The sequence below is a fragment of the Gekko japonicus genome, unplaced genomic scaffold (assembly GCF_001447785.1).
Source record: "Gekko japonicus isolate JY-2015 unplaced genomic scaffold, Gekko_japonicus_V1.1 scaffold300, whole genome shotgun sequence".
Taxonomy (NCBI): domain Eukaryota; kingdom Metazoa; phylum Chordata; class Lepidosauria; order Squamata; family Gekkonidae; genus Gekko; species Gekko japonicus.
Genome location: NW_015169179.1, coordinates 994515 through 1015615, shown reverse-complemented (window position 1 = coordinate 1015615; position 21101 = coordinate 994515). Strand labels below are relative to the sequence as shown.

The 21101-nt window shown below is 44.1% G+C and overlaps 1 protein-coding gene across 1 annotated transcript in view; it reads left to right on the top strand.

Moving 5' to 3' along the window:
* Nucleotides 1-5052: 5052 nt before the first annotated feature.
* CROCC2 (ciliary rootlet coiled-coil, rootletin family member 2) overlaps nt 5053-21101 on the top strand; it is a 126530-nt gene continuing 110481 nt past the window's right edge. The window contains exons 1-2 of the mRNA XM_015416057.1: nt 5053-5333; nt 7251-7401. Coding sequence (XP_015271543.1) covers nt 5053-5333; nt 7251-7401 — 432 coding nt within the window. The remainder of the gene's footprint in view (nt 5334-7250; nt 7402-21101) is intronic.

Sequence of the window (21101 nt, the reverse complement as noted above, 5' to 3'; positions counted from 1 at the left end):
GATCTGTGCAGGAAGGAAGGAGGGGGAAAAGAAGGAAAGAAGAAGGGAAAGAAAGAGGGAAAGAAGGAAATAAGGAGGGAAAGGGAAAGGAGAGAAGGGAGGGAGGGAAGGAAGGAAGGAAGGAAGGAAGGGGCTTCTTGCACCGCATGGCCTGGGGCTGCTGGGAGCAGGGGGTGGGGCTTGTTGCATGTGCCCACCCCCTGGGCTCTTTACTGCCAGAGCTCCGCTCCTGTGCGCTCCAGCAGGAAATGACCCCTGCCCCCCCACTTTTGGCAGCCATTCAAAGCATGCAAGTGGGCCCGATGAACTCAGACATGGCGTCCTTGCCATTTCCCCCACAATCTTAAATCCGGTTTCTCCAGAATGGTGGATGTAGGCCTACAGATCACCCTGGGCCCCCTTGAACCGAATTACGCTGTCAACATTGGGCACTACTGGGGTCCAGTTCCCAGGGAATATTTGCCCCACAGGGAATATGGTAGAAGGCAGTCAAGGGTTGACTAGTGTGAAGTAGAAGCTGAAAAAGAAGGTCCCCCTCCCTTTTTCCTAAATCCTCTTCTTCCAGGGAGTCCTCACCCCCACCAAGACAAAAACGTGCAAAATTATCTGCAGGTTTTAGACACAAAATCAACCATCATGAAGAAGTCTCTGAGGAGGAAGACTGATCCTCCTCTTGCATGGCCAGGTTGGGGAAGCAAGTGAGTAGATCTGATCCAAAGACAAGTCATCATGTTAGGAATAGAATTGCCTCAGGTTCAGAGTCAGAAGTGGGGGTGGCCCCTCAATTAGAGGATCCATGGCAGCCAGCTCTGACAAAGAGGAAGGAGAGTGGTCAGGCGACGACTCTGATTCACGGGACAGCTTATTCAGGCTTTTGCAACCTGAACATTACCAGGTGATTACCTGAAATTACTAACTAGATACTCCATAAAAATCCGGATCATTGGCTTCAGGTAAGCTAGATGACAGGGTATTTGAAAGACTGTCTAAAGGGTCTTCTGTTTGCCCTTTTCCAGACTTTTTTGATGAAGTTCTAAGGGCTGAGTGGGCTGTTCCAGGCAATAGCATATAGCCAAAAAAAGTATGTTCTGGCAGTCTCCATGGAAGACCTTAAGGTTCCACTTCTGAACCCCCCAGTGGTCGCTATTCATTTGGGAGCAGTGCTTCCAAAATCTAGAGATAATGTCTTGAAAGATTCAGAAGAAATGAGATGGCCCTTAAACAAAAAAATCACATGAAGCCTCTTCCCTTGCAGTTAGGGCTTCTGCAGTATTGTCTGACTTCACCAGAGCTATCGTGGTCTGGGCTGACAGTCTCCTTCAGGATCCAGATACTGATCCACTTACTTTTAAGAGTTCCCTTTTAAAAATAAAAAGAGCTACAGAATTTGCAGCAGATGCATCCCAGGACACCATGCAATTTTGCACCAGAGTACAGGCGGCTAATTTAGTGGTCAGAAGAAATTTGTGGCTAAAGCATTGGAAGGTAGACCCACTGTCAAAATCCAGTTTATCTGCAGAAAAGTTTTCAGGCAGACTACTTTTTGGAGAGGTAGCACTGGATAAGGTCTTATTGGAAACTAAAGAGAGGAAAAAAGTGGTGCCTTCAATGACGGACCCCTGTGCCTTCTTCTCTGTGAGGCAGATTTTCCTGCCAAAACACTGTTCCCCACTCTGGTTGAGCAGCCTCTTAGTAGCGTGTTTCTATTATAGAATTATAATTTTTGCATGTCCCACCCTGTGATAAAGAAGTTATTTGACTTTTGCCCAGGCCAGAGATGTATTGTAACTCAGCTGGAGTCCTTTTATAAAACCCTTTGGAAATGACACTTGGCATGAAGTAAAGTTAAAACAAAAAGTTGAATCAGGAATAAGGCAGGGGACGAGAAGTTGAGGTAACTCTTGCTGATTATACAAATTAGAATATTTTGAACAGGCAACCGAGTATAATTGAAGCTTATATTCTTAGAGACTCCGTTCTTAACAGTGAGAGGTTTGTTTGTCTTAGAGATTTCTTTCAGCAACAATGTGTCTTAATAAAGTTTCATAAAAGAGCTTCCGGTCTATGGCTTCAGCGATGGCGGAGGCTCTCTCCTGAACGGGGGAGGCATTCCGCGCTCCAGGGGTGCTGGAGGGGTGTCACCTCAAGTGGCACCCCCAGGTGAGCCTCAGTGTGGGGCTCCAAGCCGGGGGCGCTTGAGGGGCGACCTCTTCCACGGCTTGAAGCCGGGGAATTGAGGCGCCCCTCCCTGCCCCATTCGGTCCACCCCCTGAGAGGCTCGGTTTTTACCGAGCATAGCTGAATGCCGATCGGGACAAGCAAGCGGGTCAGCGAATGAAGCATGATTAAAAGGAGTCTGTGATCAGACTGTCAAGGAACTGGAGAATGAGACGAGCGAAGAAGCTTTAAAAGTGAGTTCCGATCCCCCCCCCACCCTCAGCGGCGTCGGGAGGAATCCCAGACGTAAACAAACCGAACTGTGATTTAAAGAGACGGGGAGGGGGAGAAGACAATTAATCACTCAAGCGTGCCAGAGACTTAGCTGTTTTTTGCGGATAAACCAGCACTTGCTGAAGAAGTGTGAAAAAGCACTCTTTAGTATAAACAAAGCGGAAAATGGCCGGCGTCCGAGGGAGAGGAGTAAGAGGGGGGCGTGGTTCTCAAAGTCCGAGAGTGGAGGAAGGAGATGTTTTCTCCACACTAACAGAGCTGCTTCGGCCCATTCATGAAAGACTCGATGGCCTTAACCAATTGATTGCTGCCTCAAACCAGAGCATGGCAAAACAGCAACAGCAGATCACCGAGCTTGTGAAAAAATCGATCCAAACTGATGAAAAACTTAAAGAGACCACACATGATGCTAAAAAGCTGAAGAAAAGAGTTGGTCTGATGGAACAAAAGCAGGATCTACACGAAAGGAAGCTATTGAACCTACAAATGGACAAAGCGAATAAAACCCTTAGATTCCAAGGGGTGGCTGAGACGACAGGAGAAATTTTGAAAGATGTGGCAGCTGAGCTAATCGCTCTATCGCTCGGCATTGCAACGGCTGAAGCGCATGCAGAGATAGAAGTGACATATCGTTCTTACTCTAAATATATTAAGCAAAACAAACTGCCGGGCGAGATCGTGGTCAAATTTCTCCGACGACAGACAAGAGATGATATTCTCAAAGCAACAGCAGACAAACCCCTGCAAATGGGATCAGCAAGTATCAGGGTCCTTAAGGACGTTCCATTTGAGGTTCGACAGAAAAGAAAAGCGTACAAAGAACTCATCTCAACACTTCAGATCAACCAAATTCAATACTCCTGGCTTTTTCCAGAAGGGGTCCAATTCAAATATAGAGACAAAAGAGAAAAAATCGACTCGGTGTTAAAAGCAGAAGAATGGTTGAAGCAATTCTTCGGACAGAAAGAGGAAGAGCAGCAAGACGGAGGAGGCCAGGCAGCTGACCTGGAAGAGACGGACAGAGACCTACTTGGAGCAGAAGGAGGCACGGCCAGAGAAGCATATGACTTGCGGCTAAGAGTTGCCAAATAGCACTTATGAACTAAAAAGACTTATGGATGAGCTGGAAGAAGTCTATGTGCACACTGAGAAGAAATTAGATATACAACAAAATGGACTAACTAATCTCCTAAATTCCTTGACTTAATGAAAGCATTAATCTTTATAACTAACTGCATACTAACTGTTAATGACCCTACTTTCTTGGGTTTTTAGTTATAGTGTGGGTTTTCTTTCTTTATACTGTTTGTATCCTGGGGTTTGTTATTTTAGTTTGTTATTTCCCCCCCCCCTTCCATTTTTTCTCCCTCTCTTTTCTTTCCTTTTTGTAGTCACGTAGGTGTAATAAAAAATCAATAAAGCTACCCTTCGGGGGATTAAAAAAATAAAATAAAGTTTCATAAAACTATTTTAGTTTCCTGGAAGTTAATACTTTCTTCCTGTATCTGAATACTTCCCTTGTGGGATTATAACTTTCCCTTTCTCACTCTTCAGGAGTCTAAGACCGTTTCCCTTTTCACACAAACCAGGGGTCCCTTCTGAGTTGAACCCTGTGACCAACTGGGTAAGAAACATCCTCCTCTTTCTAGGAGCAGTAATCCTTTTCTGTTTGGCTAGACTGGCAGTTTCCAACCTCTTGTCCCGTCCCTTCTGTCAAATCTAAATCACAGTTCTGTAGACTGTGAATAAATGAAATACAGCTAGAGCTGACACTTAGACTTTAAGTTCTGATTTTTGAATGTGTTGGGACACAGTAAAGGCAAGGAGTTGTGTCCCTTCACTTCTCAAGTGACTTGTCTGTTTCCCTCAGACTTACACACACACTCCTCCGGACTGGAAACTGGCAAGTCAAAATTCTAATGATGACTGACACCCTCTGAAAAAAACTGACAAGACTTTTGAAAGCTCTCCTCAGCTGGCGCTAACCAATCAGAAAGTAGGAGTGCATGCAGGCAGCAGCCTGTCAATCAAACTGTGTTTTACCGTGAGGCATTAACCCCTAATTTCCCAGCTTTCTGCTTCTGATGCACTAAGCATCCTAGTTTTGGAGGTCAGGTCGTCACAGCTTCTACTTCTTCTTCTTCGGAAAGGGATATCGGGGGAGAACCTTTCATTCCTTTCACAACTACAGAACTCCTACAAGGGGCTGAGAAACCAAGGATTTCAGAAGCCCATGTTCCTTTGACTTTCATCCAAGGTGGCAACACAGTTTCCCTCCAATAAGCAAGACAGAAGTGCTCCAGGCAAAAGACCCACCACCTATGTCAAAGGAGGCTGGCTCCAGAACTTCAGCCCCATCTGGAAAAGCTCTACAACTGACCAGTGGGTGCTTTCAATCATAGAACACGGTTACCAGATAGAGTTTTCTTCCGCTCCATTGTTTCATTCAGTCCCCAGTTTCCAAGACAGAGCAAAAATGTCACTTAGTGTCAGAACAATCCAACACCTTTTACACACTGGGACTGTGGAACTGGTTTCTTTACTCCAGGAGTTCCAGAGGGTCTGCTCAGTTCTGTTTGTAGTTCCCAAAAGGTTGAGGGAATGGAGAGCAAAAATCTGAACCTGTGGGTAAAGAAATGCGAGTTCCGGATGGAATCACGTCAGTCTATTCTACAAATAATAGAACAGAATGATTATCTAGCATCATTGGACCTCTGGGAAGCTTATCTGCAGCACATTCCAATTCACCCTTCTTACAGGCAGTTCTTGTGCTTTTCCTTTCAAGGCCAGTATTATCAGTACAAATCATTGCCTTTTGACCTCTCATCTTCACTGAGAGTGTTCACCAAGGCAGTAGTTGCTCTGGTAGTTTTCCTGAGACAGTAAGGAATACACATTGACCCTTATTTGGACTGTATCCTGATCAGAGCCAAGGATGTAGTGTCAGTATCTAGAGACACTATAGTCACCACACAGATGTTCCAGAAGACATAATCCACCTGGGCACTAGGAGAAACACATGGCTGGCAAACATCTTTCTTCCTGTGGATAAACAGGGGGGGGAATAGAACCAATAAGAAAGATTAGCAGAAAAACTTGGATGGATCTGATGTTACTGTCAACCACACTAGGATTCATGATTTCAACTATAGACCTAGTACTTTATCAGAGGGATATCAGCAAGAAAAACCACAAGCTGGTCAAGGTAGATTTTGCTTCAAAGAAATCCCTAAAATGGTGGACAATCCAGTCAGACCTAAACAAAGGAGTAAATTTTTACAGCCTCTCATGTGGTAGTGACCATGGATGCCAGCGAAAGGGGATGGGGAACACACTGCTTGGGGCAAGTAATACAAGGCAAGTGGACCCATGCAGAAACATTGAACAGCATAAACTGGTTGGAACTCTGGGTGAGCAGGCCTGCACTGAGACCTTTCCTCGATCTCCTTCGGGATGGGAGTGTGTTAGTGAGGACTGACAACACTATGGCCAAAGTGCACATCAGCTGTCAAGAAGGCACCAGAGCAACATCCCCCTACAGGGAGTCAAGGCTTCTGTTCAAGTGGGCGAAACTGCATCTAATCAATCTGGAAGCAGAATATGTTCAAGGTCTAGTTAATAGAAGGATCTGGGGAAATGGAGTCTGAATTGAGAAATCTTTAATCAAATGACTTGGTTCTGAATGCCAATAACGGACTTGTTTGCATCATCAGACAACAATCAAGTTCCCAGGTTCCTCTCCAGACTCCTCGAGCCAAGAGTGGATGCTATACTGCAACAGTGGCGTAGAAGCCTGCTGTATACCTTCCCTCCAATTCCACTGATCAGCAGAGCCTTGAACAAAGGAAGGAGGCGGGGGCAGAGATAATTTTCACAGCACCATTTTGGACCAGACGCCCATAGTTTTCAGAACTGGTAATGATGCCAGTGGTTACCCCGCAGAGTCTACCAGTAATAAAGGACCTGCCAGCACAGGGACCTGTACTCCATCCAGACCCAGCCTGGCTTCAACAGACAGCTTGGAAAGGTCGGGTTTCCCCAAAGGAATTGTGGGCATTATGATGCAGTCTAGGAGGCCTGCATCCAGACACATTTATGACCATACTTGGTCTGCATTCAAGAGATGGGCCAGCAGTAAAAATATAGACTCCTTAAAACCTTCTTCTAAAGAGGTTGTTCTTTTTTGCATAACAGTTGGAAGAAGGGATTAAGGCCAAACACTTTAAAAAGGCAGGTAGCAGCTCTTGCCACTGTTCTGGGACATAGGACACTGCCCAGTTTATCCATTAACAGGCATATTAAAAGATTCCTAAAAGGAACTGTGCAACTGGCTCCTCCAATTAATCACAGATTCCCTACCTGGAGTCTTTCAAAGATGTTACAGGCATTGATAAAGATGCCATTGAACCTCTGAAGTCTATAGAGCTAAAGCTTCTTTCATGGAAGGTAGCCTTCTTAGATGCAATTACCATGGCTAGACGGATCTGAATTAGGAGCCTTTCACATTTTCAGTGTTCAGATTCCTTGTTTGTGTCTCACAATTCTGCCAATCAAGGGAAGAAGGTTTCCAAATCAACCATTGCTCGGTGGATAAAACTTTGCATTAGCAAGGCATATGAAACACTAGGCCTTAGAAAGCCTAGAAACTTTATTCTACCAGGGCAGCAGCCATGTCAGCAGTGTTTTCTTTTCTTTTTTTGAAAACAATTTTTATTATAGGAATATTTCATCACGTACAACATCAAAATATTATAATTGATACACATCCCTTTTCCTTCCCCTCTCCCCCTCTTCTTCAGGCTTCCCGCAGTGTTTTCAACTTGGGTGCCGGTGGAGGAAATTTGCAGAGTGTCTACTTCGTCCACGTTTTCCACGTTTGTGAGACATTATAGAATTGACCAGTTAAATTCCATTGAAGCAGCATTTGGCAGAAGAGTTTTACAAGAAATGGTAGAATTAAAAAATAACAACCCTTCTGTGTGTTCTCCAGTGTTTTTGGTTATAAAATTCCCACCCATTCAGCTAGCTTGGGTATATAATCATCTTGGTTGACTTCCTCCACTGAAGGAGAACAAAACATTGGAACTTACGTGAAGATTTCTTCTCTTCAATGGGGCAAAGTCATCCACTTCCCACCTCAAAAAAGGGGGGAGGGGTTGGAAGAAACTAATAATTATTAGGCAAGGCTATATAATGACTGGAGGGTCACCCCCCTGAGGTTTCAGCAGAGTCATACAAAATTTGCATAGCCTTGGCTGGAGTAAGAGGAGGTGTGACCTAACCAGCTTGGATGACTTTGCCCCACTAAAAGAAGAAACCTTCAGGTAAGTACTCAGCAGCCTTTGATACTACTGACCATTGACCTGCCTCTCAGCACTAGGAGTAAGGGGCACCATATTATAGTGGTTCAAGTTCTATCTGAGGGGTCGATCTCAGAAGGTAGTGTTGGGAGATTCCTGCTCTGTCCCATGGTTTTTGATCTGTGGGGCACCACAGAGTTCTGTCTTATCCCCAGTGTTATTTAATATTTATATGAAGACACTGGGAGAGGTCATGGGCTGTAATGTCACCATATGTGGATGATATGCAGCTCTACTTTTCTTTTCCACCTGTTTACAAGGATGCTGTTTATGTTCTGAAGTCGGTGCTTGGAGTCAGTAATGGGCTGGATGGGGGTGAACAAGATGCAGCTTAATCCTGGCAAGACAGAGGTTCTCTGGCTTAGTAGAATGGCAGACAAAGAACTTCAGGTTTTCCTTGTCTTTGATGGGATAATTGTTGTTGTTCAGTCACACAGTCAAGTCTGACTCTTCGCGACCCCATGGACCACGTCACGCCAGACCCTCCTGACTTCCACTGTCCTCCGGAGTTTGCTTAATTTCATATTTGTTGCCTCGATAACACTGTCCAACCATCTCATCCTTTACCGTCCCCTTCTTCTTTGACCTTCAATCTTTCCCAGCATCAGGCTCTTCTCCAGTGAGTGCTCCCTTCTAATTTGGTGGCCAAAGTATTTGAGCTTCAGCTTTAGTATCTGGCCTTCCAGGGAACAGTCAGGGTTATTTCTTTTAGGATTGACTGATTTGACCTCCTTGCAGTCCAGGGGACTCTAAAGAGTCTTCTCCAGCACCATAATTCAACAGCATCTATTCTTCGGCGCTCGGCCTTCTTTATAGTTTAACTCTTGCAGCCATACAGTACTACTGGGAATACCACTGCATTAACCATACGGACTTTTGTTGGCAGGGTGATGTCTTTACTTTTTATTATGCTGTCTAGGTTTGCCATCACTTTCCTCCCAAGGAACAGGCATCTTTGAATTTCATGGCTGCAATCACCGTCTGCAGTGATCTTGGATCCCGGGAACGTGAAGTCTGTCTCTGCTTTCACAACTTCTCCTATTTGCCAAGGAGTGATGGGGCCAGATGCCATGATCTTAGTTTTTTTGATGTTGAGCTTCAAGCCCACTTTTGCGCTCTCCTCTTTTACCCTGAGCAAGAGGCTCTTTAGGTCCTCTTCACTTTCTGCCATTAGAGTGGTATCGTCTGCATATCTGAGGTTGTTGATCTTTTCCCCAGCAATCTTAATTCCCGCTTGTGATTCATCCAGGCCAGCATTTCGCATGATGTACTCTGCATATATATTAAATAAGCAAGGTGACAATATACATCCTTGTCGTACTCCTTTTCCTATGCTGAACCAATCAGTTGTTCCGTATCCGGTTCTAACTGTCGCTTCTTGGCCCTTATACAGGTTTCTCAAGAGACATGTGAGGTGGTCTGGTACTCCCATCTCTTTAAGGACCTGCCATAGTTTGTTGTGATCCACACAGTCAAAAGCTTTAGCATAGTCAATGAAGCAGAAGTAGATATTTTTCTGGTACTCTCTTGCTTTTTCCATAATCCAGCGAATGTTGGCAATTTGATCTCTAGTTCCTCTACCTCTTCGGAACCCAGCTTGTACTTCTGGTAGTTCTCTATCCACGTACTGTTGAAGCCTAGCTTGTAGGATCTTGAGCATGACCTTGCTAGCGTGTGATATGAGTGCAATTGTGTGATAGTTTGAACATTCTTTGGCATTGCCCTTCTTTGGGATTGGAATGTATACTGACCTTTTCCAATCCTGTGGCCACTGTTGCGTTTTCCAAATTTGCTGGCAAATTGAGTGCAGCACTTTAACAGCATCATCTTTTAAGACTTTGAATAGCTCAGCTGGGATACCATCACCTCCACTAGCTTTGTTGTTAGTAATGCTTTCTAAGGCCCATTTGACTTCACATTCCAGGATGTCTGGCTCGAGGTCAGTGATTACACCGTCGTGTTTGTCAATGACATTGAGGTCCTTCTTGTATAGTTCTTCTGTGTATTCTTGCCATCTTTTCCTAATCTCTTCTGCTTCTGGTAATTCTCTACCATTTTTTGTCCTTTATCATGGCCAGCTTTGCATGGAATGATCCCTTGATTTCTCCAATTTTCTTGAAGAGATCTCTAGTTCTTCCCATTCTATCGTCCTCCTCTATTAACTGTCGCTTCTTGATCTTTATACAGGTTTCTCAAATTATATAATCAATCTGATTTCGGTGTTGCCCGTCTGGTGATGTCCATGTGTAGAGTCGCCTCTTAGGTTGTTGGAAGAGGGTGTTCGCTATGACCAGCGTGTTCTCTTGACAAAACTCTGTTAGCCTTTGCTCTGCTTCATTTTATATTTATTTATTTATTATTCAAATTTATACCCCGCCCTCCCCCGTAGGGCTCAGGGCGGCTTACAGGGCAAGATAGTCTTGCGTCAATGTTCTCCAAGGCCAAACTTGTCTGTTATTCTTGTTACCTTTTGACTTTCTGCTTTAGCATTCCAGTCCCCTATGATGAGGAGGACATCTTTTTTTGGTGTTAGTTCTAGGAGATGTTTTGGTGTTAGTTCTAGGAGATGTTGTCATAGAACCAGTCTACTTCAGCCTCTTCTGCATCAGTGGTTGGGGCATAGACTTGAATTACTGTGATGTTGAATGGTTTACCTTGGATTCAGACAGAGATCATTCTGTCGTTTTTGAGATTGTATCCCATTACTGCATTTCGCAGTCTCTTGTTGACTATAAAGGCCACATCATTTTTTTTTCTACGGGATTCTTGGCCACAGTAGTAGATATAATGGTCTTCTGAGTTAAATTCACCCATTCGTGTCCACTTTAGTTCACTGATTCCCAAGATGTCAATTTTCAGTCTTGCCATCTCATTTTTGACCACATCAAGCTTACCTTGACTCATAGATCTTACATTCCAGGTTCCTATGCAGTATTGTTCTTTGCAGCATCCGACTTTCCTTTCACCATCAGACACATCCACAGCTGAGTTTCCTTTTGGCTTTGGCCGAGCCGCTTCACTCTTTCTGGGGTTACTTGTACTTGCTCTCTGCCCTTCCCCAGTAGCATATTGGACACCTTCCAACCTGAGGGGCTCATCTTCCAGCATCATATCTTTTAGCCTTTTGTTACTGTCCATGGGGTTTTCTTGGCAAAGATACTGGCGTGGGTTGCCATTTTCTTCTCCAGTGGCTCACACTTGGTCTGAGTTCTCTGCTGTGGCCTGTCCATCCTGGGTGGCTTTCCACGGCATAGCCCACAGCCTCATCGAACCATGCAAGCCCCCTTGCCACGTCAAGGCAGTGATCCACGAAGGAGTGATGGGATAATACTCTCCTTGAATAGCCAGGTTTGCAGCTTGGGAGTGCTGGTTAATACAGTGGTCACCATAGAAAACTAGGTGGCTGCTGTGGCTTAGAGTGTATGTGCCCTGCTCCAGCTGAGGCATCATCTGCATCCATTCCTGGGTCAGTCAGATGTAGCCACAGTGACCCATGCCTTGGTTACATCTAGACTGGACTATTGCAATGCGCTCTACTTGGGACTACTGCATTTTTTATAATGCCTTATTTGTATTGTAAGCTGCCTTGAGTTCTGCGAGGTAGAAAGGCAGTTAATAAATGTTTTAAATAAATAAATACACTCTTATTACAAGAGGAGCTCAAAACATCCTGTCTGAAAACATCCTCCATAGGAAAACATGAACATCTTTTAATTCCTTCAACTCCCCCCCCCCCGCATTGCCATGTTTAGATGTTGCTTGAAATAAAATTGAATTAATATTATTTAAATGATCTCACTTGTCCTTAGGCCTGCTTGCCTGAGAAAAGGAATGTCCATTTACTATAGTTTTGTTGCCTCTCAGGAGACCAGTTTGTACTTCTGCAAAACGTTACACTCATTGGTGGGCAGTTCTTTGCTTTCCTATCCTTTCTTGCAAATTGTCACTGTCAACTGACTTGCAGATACTTCACCAGTGTTGCTCTTTCTGCAGCTGCCCCAGCTGTGCTGACATCATCAGCTGCAGAGGGAGTAGCTATCTCCATGGGTCCCATTCACAGTCTCCATGCTACAGCTGAAACCTATTAGCCAGCCAAAGTGTTTTAGTCAATGCCTTTGCTGATAGGTGGCCCTGAGTATTACAGTTACACCACTGGAATTTTTGCAGATCTTGCAGTTTTCTAGCTCACATGTGGCATCTGTTGTTTTTAAAGGGGGGGACATTTAAATGGTTTAGAGGGGATGGATGAGTTGTTAAAGGGATGTGATCACTTTATAAAACCACATTTCCTTCAGGGTATTTTTTACCCATCTACTATTAGGACTTGTTTTAATGGAAGTTTCCACACATATACACACACACCCTTTGGGAATGCTATGGAAACCATGACATTAGAATTGAAGATTGGCATGGATTTTTCTGGGATTATCCATGTAGAGGACTTGGAGCCTATGTGAATCTAATATCCTGCTCATACATCTTTCTTGTTCTTCTTCAGAAAACATTCCAAAGCTCTCCTGTGGGATAAGAATATTGCTTTGGAACCAGCCTTTCAAGGCCTAAACAATACTCTTTTTTTCAAATTAACAGTCTAGCTTTTAATAACATATTTACACCTTACGAAACCCTAAATAAAGATACCGTACTTATTTGAGAAATGGAAATAGATCTGTCAGTTGCTCTTAGAGGTCTCTTTTTTCTGGCAAGGGCTCTGTGCTTCTTGTGTGGTGAACAGAAACTGGACAGAAATTGTACAAATATGTCTCGGGATCTGCAATGTTGAGAATGTAGAATATCTGCCTAGGATGCAGTTGCTAGAGGCATGGTGTGTGTCAGAAAACTTAGTAGTGAACAACCTAGTTTATTCCTAAGTGTGAGCGACTTCATGTGGTTTATTGTATATCACAAACAGCTTTTGGAATTCCTCTCAGTTTTAAAAATGACTTATCAATTGGGGTTGCCATCGATGACACAGAAGTGTATTGCCCCCTTGGGGGCACAGAACTAGTTTAAGTTGGCAGTGGGACATCTAGAGCTGCCAGCTAGACTTTCTGTCACTGTGTGCTGTCAAGTTTCTTCCAGCTTATGGCGGCCCTATGAATTAATGTCCACCAAAACGTTCTATTGTAACAGCCATTCTCAGATCTTGCAAATTGAGGGCCGTGGCGTCCTTTATTGAGTCAATCCATTTTATGTTAGTAGAGGTTTAGTGAGTGGAAATAGGCAGTTGACACTTTTTATGGCATGGAGGCAAATAACATCACCCGCTAATTGCTACAGATCAGTCTGATATTAAAATAGCAATTAGAGGGACTAGTGTAAAGTAGGCAATCTTTGAGACATCCAGGGGTATATTAGGGCAGGGGTGTTAAATATAAGGCCCTGGGGGCCAGAACCAGCCCATCCAGGGCTCTTATGGGGCCCGTGAGCAACTAGTGCAATGGAGGGAACGGAAGACTGCTCGGGGAGGAAGGGGAGCTTCAGCATGGCAGAACAACCTCGTCTGCAGCAGTCAAGCAGCATGGTAGTGTCTACCCAGTGCTGCACTGCTGGCTCTTCAGTCTACCCATGTGGGTTTTCCTCTACACCTAGCCCATGGGGCCTTGCAGTGAGGATACAACAACCTGGAGCTTACCAGCTCCTGTCCTTTATACAGTTTATATCTCTGGTACCTGGAATTACGTTTTATGGCACACATGGCCCAGCAAAGTGAGATATATTTATTTATTGTCTTTACTGTTTTTGCAACCGGAATCATAAATAGCAAACCCTTATCCCACAGTAAACCTTGTTCCTCAGGAAAACATGGAAGAATTTAAAGGTTGCTACTGCAAAAGTTGTCATGTGATTTGACAACTGCTGCTTGAATAGGGGTGTCAAACATGTGGCCCAGGGGCCAGATCAAGCCCTTAGAGGGCTTCCATCAGGCCTGCAATGGAACTGGCCATCTCCTGTTTCCAGTCCTGCTGCTGCTGCTGCATCATAGCTTGCTTTGCCAGACTCTCTAAATCACTCAGCCGTTTCATGTTTTAACCTGGATCCTAGACTCAGAACTCTGAGCATGAGATTTCTGTGGTGAATGTCAATAAATCAAAAGTAGGTTTGCAGCTTATAGAGCTAATGTTTTAAGCATGTTTTTATTTTAAATAGAAAAAAATCTTTGTGTTTGTGTCCTTTATAAAGTTTATATCTCCGCTACCTGGCATTACATTTTATAACACACATGGCCCAGCCCAACAAGGTCTCATTTATGTTAGATCTGGCCCTCATAACAAATGAGTTCGACACCCCTGTGCTAGAAGTTTTGCCACATGCATAGTAGTTTGTTTGTCTTCGTCTCTAAGTTACCAGGATTATTTTGCTTCTGGAGAGGGGAAGTCCTGATTAAATAAAGGGGAGATCAGTTCATCTCTTAGAGCTGAAAATTTGGGACAATCAAGCAAAATATGATCCACAGAGTCAATGTTGCTGCTGCTGCAATTACGGAGTCGATCTGTAACTTGGCCCTTTTAGATTTGCAAGTCTGAGTGATGTTTTCTGAGCAGCGATAATTTTCAGGGTTATAATTCTGTTATCGAGATGAGTCATTCATCTTGTATGATTTTGAATATACCCTGAAAGAACGCAGGTGCCAGTTTTTAGATCTTTCTGTATGATTTCTCCTGGTTTTTGTTGGACTCATGCCATGCACAATCTTTGCAATTGTTTGCTTTTTACAACAAAACAAGGAAATTGTGAGAGTAAGAGAATATAATTTGCTTGGGAACCTCAGGCAGAAATATGGTGGGTTGTTGATTTGTTTGTTTTTACTGAGGTCCCGTTCACACTAGGCGATTTGGGCCGGGAGTGGGACAGTTCGGGGGCGGATCAAACCGGCGCGATCACACCACAACATCTGGGAAGCGTCGTGCTTCCGCCCCCGAACTGGCCCTTCCCTGCGAAAATCCGCCTCAACTTGCAACCACCTACCTTGGTGGTTCAAGGGGAAGCGGCGCGGCAAGCCGGGCGTTTGATCGCCGGCGCGTCCTTGCGCTGGCACAACCCCGGCCCGTAGCCGAACTGCACATGCTCCGACGTGCGCAGTTCGGCCGGCTCCCGATCAGGGCCGTGTTTTCTCCCCGGCGTTTGATCGTGCCGGGGAGAAAAGGCGCCGCGGCCAGGGGATCCGTGGGATCCCGCTGCGGCGTCTCAACGTTGGTGCGGCTTTTAAAAGCCGCGCCTTTAGAGGCTTTTCCCCTGCCGTGTGGCAGGGGCCTGAGTTGATCTTTTAAAATAGTTGGATGACCACAGCAGTGTCCTCATACTCGAGAATATTTTAGTATACCCATGGCATACCGTAGGGTGAGTATTTAAAAAGCAGGACAATCATAATCTCTCCTTAAGGTTGGATGTATTGCTTCAGCTGGGTGGAAACTGATACTTTAGATATTAATGGAAGATACGTACTTTTGTGTTTCCCTTCCTCTCCCTATAATTTTAAATTTTTTTACATTTTGTTCCACTCCCCACTCCCCAGGCTCAAGGCAGTGAACAGAATGAGGTACTACTCAACCAACACAGTTAAAACAATGACAGTCATGACAGTATACAACAATAAAAGCCAGTTCATCAATAAAACTGTTTGCTGCCACTCACCACCATCAAACACCCTCCTAAACAATTTAGTTTTTCATAATTTCCTGAAGGACATAAGGGAACGTGCCTTCCTTACATTTTTTGGCAGGACATTCCATAGGACTGGGACCACTGCTGTAAACAGCCATGACTGGGTGTCAACCCACCCTTTGCATCGGGCTTGGTTGCCATGGGTAACGGGATGAAGCCTGGAATGTTCACTTTCGTTTTTGCTAGCTTTACCACCTGCTTTCTTTTCTATCTCCCTAGAAGTAGATATGTGACCTTGAGCTCCTGGTGTCAGCTTTCTCTTGGGAATAATGAACCCTTATGTTCGGGTGGGATTCTACCTTGGTGTGATTGGCTCTAGGCCATTAGAATGTTAAGGAGCCTGGTATAATCGCTACTTTTGCACACTTTTGGGGTTAGTTCTAACAAAGACTGTTAAGAGCCTGGATACCTTCAATGTCTCAGTAAACTTTTATTCTCTGAATGACTGTTGTTGGGAACTGATTGTTCTGGGGTTCTGACACTGGAAGGGAACAGAGAAAAGGAACTACTGACTTTGGCATTGCTGTGCAGATTCCTATGGAGGAGAGGATGGTCCTCGGTTTTATAAGGCTTTAATAGTAAGAATTAACATCTTCAACTGAACCTAGAAACAGATAGGGGAACCACTGAAAAGATTTCAAAGTAGATGTCACACAAACAAAACAGCTAAATCCAAACAATAAATTATTACACTCTGCATCAGTTGAAGTGTGAGTTGTCTTCAAGCCCCACATAGACTATGTTATAGTAGTCTAGCCTCAAGATTATAGTAGCATAGATCAGCATGGCAAGGTCTGCTGAAACCAAGGCTGTGGTCACAAACACTAAATAATTCACTTTCAATCCACTTTCAATGTACTTTCCAACTGGATTTTGCCAGTTCACACAGTAAAATTCAGTTGGAAAGTGCACTGAAAGTGGATTATTTAGTGTGTGTGATCGCAGCCCAAGAGTGGGTAAATGGATTGGGGAAATCATCTTGTTAGACATTGTTGCCAACTGTTTTTTCCAGTAGTAAAGGTGGTCCAAAAGAACCATCAAAACATTTCATAGAGTTTGTCAAAGGATGGGCTATTCAGTTCCCTTCAAAAGATCAGTTCAGCCTTACCAACCAATGTCTCCTCCTCCATCTTGTCTGGATCCATCTTCAGCTTGCTGGTCCCCAGTGGGACTTCCAGCATGCTGGAATGTTCAGGGTATATACGAACTACAGTCCAGAGTTGCATGGCTTTAATGCCACTTTGTATCCCATGATCTTGTTACTGATGTTCATGTGTTTGCCAGACCTATAAACTACCTTGTCATGTGATTGTGATCTTGGGTAGTTGTAGGGTTGCGAGACCCCCAGTCCGGTCACAAGAGCCCCTGTCTTTGGGTCTCCAGTCCGCTGCCACCCAGCTGGCCGGTGAGGGAAGACACCCCCCCAAACAGGGACGTTGCCATGCAACATCCCTGTGATGACATCACCTGGAAGTGGCGTCATTGTGTTGCTGGTGTTGGGGGGGGTGACATTCTAGTTTTTGGGCATACTATGGTTTTGAGGGCACATACCAGGAGATCCTGACTGGCAGCCTAGAGCCCCCCACCAGAAGCAAGGTAAGACCTGGCAACCCTAAGTAGTTGGGTAGTTAAAAGCAAAATATGTCGCAGTTTCATTCATGCAGTTTTGCACATACAAAACAGTTTAGATGTAATATGGGGCTGTTCTGTGTGGCAACACTTTCCTTCAAAAGCCCTGTTACCAGGGGTCATTTGGGGGGGGGACGCCATCCCCCCGGGTGAGGTGCGGGAGGGCAGGGCCTGGAGCTCCCTGCTGGTGCCCGCTGGAGGTCACCGCCGGCTGTGGGGAGGACACACTTCCAGTGATGTCAGGGGGTGTGGCATATGCTAATGAGTTATGCTAATGAGTCCCCCTAGCTCTTTTTCTACGAAATGCCCCCTGCCTGTTACTGTTGTGGCTGCCAGTGCAGTGCAGTGGCAACATGGCTTCCAGAAAGTGCATTTCCCTGGATTTTCATTGCCTCAGCTCTTTCCCCCTTCTGCATTACAGCAATGGGACTTTTCCCGAGTTTTTTTTTTAAATTATTTTATTTCCCTCTCCTAAAAAGGAGAGAAATTCTGCTTTTATAATTAGAAAAAAAGGGAAGGTTTATAGAGGGACCAAGAAAAGTGTTGAGCGATGTTAAATGTTAGTATATTAATCTTTTAGTATTAAGGTTAAAGTCCATATCAAGGTTTAAGACTTCTTCTGCAGTTGGATAATCGTCTGTTTCTTCTTATTCCTTCCAAATCGGGCAATTAATATGTTAGTAATGTCCTTTTGGAGTTAGTATTTCTTCTATAGCACTGTCCAAATTAGTCCTTAAATTTTAGGGTGTTTTTCTTTTTTTCCTCTTAAGTTGTACTTTGGACCTCCGGCTGCTCCTTTAGCTTCTTCTTCTTTCACCTCTCCTTCCGAGCTGCTGTCTTCTTCGCTTATCCCCGATATCCACTCGGCGAGTTCTGCCTCTTCTTCTGTACTGACGTGCCTTTTCAAAAAGTCTTGTGCCTTCAGGATAGAATTAATCCTTTCTCTTCTGTCTTTATACTTACAGACCAGTCCTTCTGGCGTCAACCACCTGTAACTAATTTGATGCTTTTGTAGGAACAAAGTCAATCCTTTGTATTCTTTTCTTTTCATTCTAATTTCAAATGGAATATCTTTCAAAATTCGGATTGGTGGTTCTCCAATTTTCAAGGGTATTGCTGATACTGCTTTTAAAATTTGATCTCGGAGCGACTTTTCCATTTGAAGCAATAATAATTTATTGTCCTGCTTCACTTGATGTTTTTCCACTTTAACTATTTTCTTCTTAACTCTCTGTATTTCTTCCGTTGACGCCAGACACTTCTTTGCAATATCATCTACCTTGTCGGCAGTCTCAGTCATTTTTTTCTGTTGGACACTAAAAGCACTCTCCATATTATCCAGCTTCTGATTGATTTTCTGCAGTTCCTCCAGCAGATGGCGCGCAAGTTCACTTTCTTGTTGATTGACAGCAGTCCCAGCAGGGGAGGGACTCGGACAGGAAGTTCCTCCTGTCTTCTTTGTCTGCCTCTCGAAAGTCTTTTTCTGCATCGCCGTTTTCCAACTTTGTTTATACTTTAAAAGTTTGTGCTGCGCTGCCCAGGGATGGCTCCCTCTTCTCCGCTCTCAACTCTCTTCCAAAAGGTAATACGATTATTCAAATCTTCGCTTTGCCCCCCCTCTCCGCTTTTAAAAGTCTCTTTTCTAAGGGGGGGGAAATCCTCCCTCCTCCCTTTCGGTTTCACGGGGGACGAAGCGCGCTCAAGCCGCAACTTTTAAATTGATCTCCAACTCACAGTTAGTCGAATATGCTTTTCTTCAAACTTTAACTTTATCGCTTCATCACTCCGATGTTCCGGTGGCTTTGCTAGTCCCCTTCACGGGGCACATCGCAGCAGGGGCCGTTTGGGGCAAAGGGAGAACAAACGGGGAGCCTCAATTCCCAGCTTTCATGCCGGTAAGAGGCTTCTCCCAGTCTCCTGGTCGCGCCCCCTGGTTCGGAGCCTTTTCACTAAGGCTCCTTAGGATCTCCGCTTGCGCGGGACCCCCCCCAAACTGCGTGTGGGCGGTCCGGCTCTGGGAGCTTCCCGAGAGTCGGCCACCGGTCACGCGGCCAGAGCCGGAAGTCCTGTCTTTTCCCGAGGTATTTTTAAAAATCAGTCTGTGAAATACCAATATAGCATTACACCGATATGCCAATTGGCAATTTAAAAAAACTCAGAAAGCCCAGCAGCATGCATGGGGGCAAATGCCTGCCACAGGGACAGAGGCAAGGTAAATGGCTGCTGTGAGGGTGGAACTAGGAAAATCCAGACCTTCCCGACCCACATGGCAATGAGCCTGGCTTTGCTGCAACGTTTTCCAGTTGTACCTGTGGCAAATAACCTGTGTGAAAACAGCATACAATAAAGAGGCTGAAAGACCATGAAGTCCATTGGACCATGAAGTACTAGGTCAGAAGCATTTAGTGGAGTAAATTACTGAGATTTGTACATTGAATAACTTTTTAAAACATATAGGAAAAGGCTTCAGTAATGAAGATGTGATGAATGACAATGTGAGAAAATTGCCCAAACATTAACAATATATTTGGGGTGAAGATATCTTTTTAGTGGTCTTAATAAGTTTCATAGGGGATAAATAGGAAGTAGAATGTAATTCAGAGAATATCAGAAATAGGACCTGAGAAGAGTAGCACTCTTTATTCTGAGTGAGAGATCATTCCCTTCCTTACCCCATAAAAGGTAGTGTAGCTAAGCTCAAAGACTGAAATCACATCTATGCTGTAAAATGTAAGAAGGTTAATACTGTAAATCAACCTTTCTACACGAACATAATTTGGTTCAGAAACCCAGTTCAAGTGTGTTAAGAACTGCCTTTCTGATTTGTTATTTTTTCATTCATGCACACTAACTGCTGAAAGGAGCTAAAAGGTACTTTATTTATTTATTTAGAAAATTGTGTGCCATGTCTCCAAAAACTTGCTTGAGGCAGCTCACAATCATAACAATAAAAACCAACAGGGCAATAAAAATACCACACGTCAATAGAAACAAGCCTGGGCATCAAATCAGCGTAAAACACAGCAGTCTAAAATTTCTCCCAGGCTGGGAGATGAGTGTAAAACAGCTAAAGACGACGGAACCCATTTCAGTGGTCTATTTGAATTCCATCGCAGGCCTTTGTTTCCTGCAGCCAAAACAACCAGAAATCTATAGAGGGCAGTCTTGCTGCATTGTCTTTCATTTAGCTTTAGTCCTGTCAGCATAGCAACAACTGCTTTTTCCTTTGCATATCTTTGCACATCTTGAACATCGTAATGTTACATGTTGATTTGCTGTTCATTCTTTGGCTATAAGTTTGAGCCTTCCCTGCCATTCTAATGTATTTGATAAAGTGTGCATGCACATGAAAGCTCATACCTTGAATCAACCTTTGTTGGTCTTAAAGGTGCCACTGGGTTCTAAATTTGTTTTACTGCTTTTTCTTTTGTCATTATGCATAGCATTGCAGCACAGTGCATCTTTCATTTTCTCCCTCTTGCTCTAAAAGCCTGAGAGAGCAACGGTGAAATACATCAAATCCCTAGCAAACAAAAGCATTAAGAGAAAAAGTCAAAAACCAACAAAATTAGAAACCTGTTTGAGTTTGACAACTGGATATGGACACCCCAGAAGTAAAGACTCACCTGCCACAGTAAACTTAAAAACAAACTTCATCTAGCCTTACAAGATAGGACTGAGTTTTAAAAACAAACTTGCCAAAATCTGAAGGACAAACCCAGTTATGAAGACCATAAACTAGCAGGAGCTGTGAGGATTAATCTAATGTTTTATTCCTAGTGTCCCATGCACGACAGCAGAAATATAGGGATGTGCTCAGTGTTTTGAACACCTGGATTTCGGGGAGCAAATTCATCCAAAGAGGCCAAGGAAGCTGAATTGGTGAAGCTTATTAAAGCAGAGAGTTACTTATTTTACTGCAAGTAAAATCCTTATCTACTGTTCTTTCCAAAATTTTTGCTTGAGGGGATTTACAATAAAATCACAGAATATGAT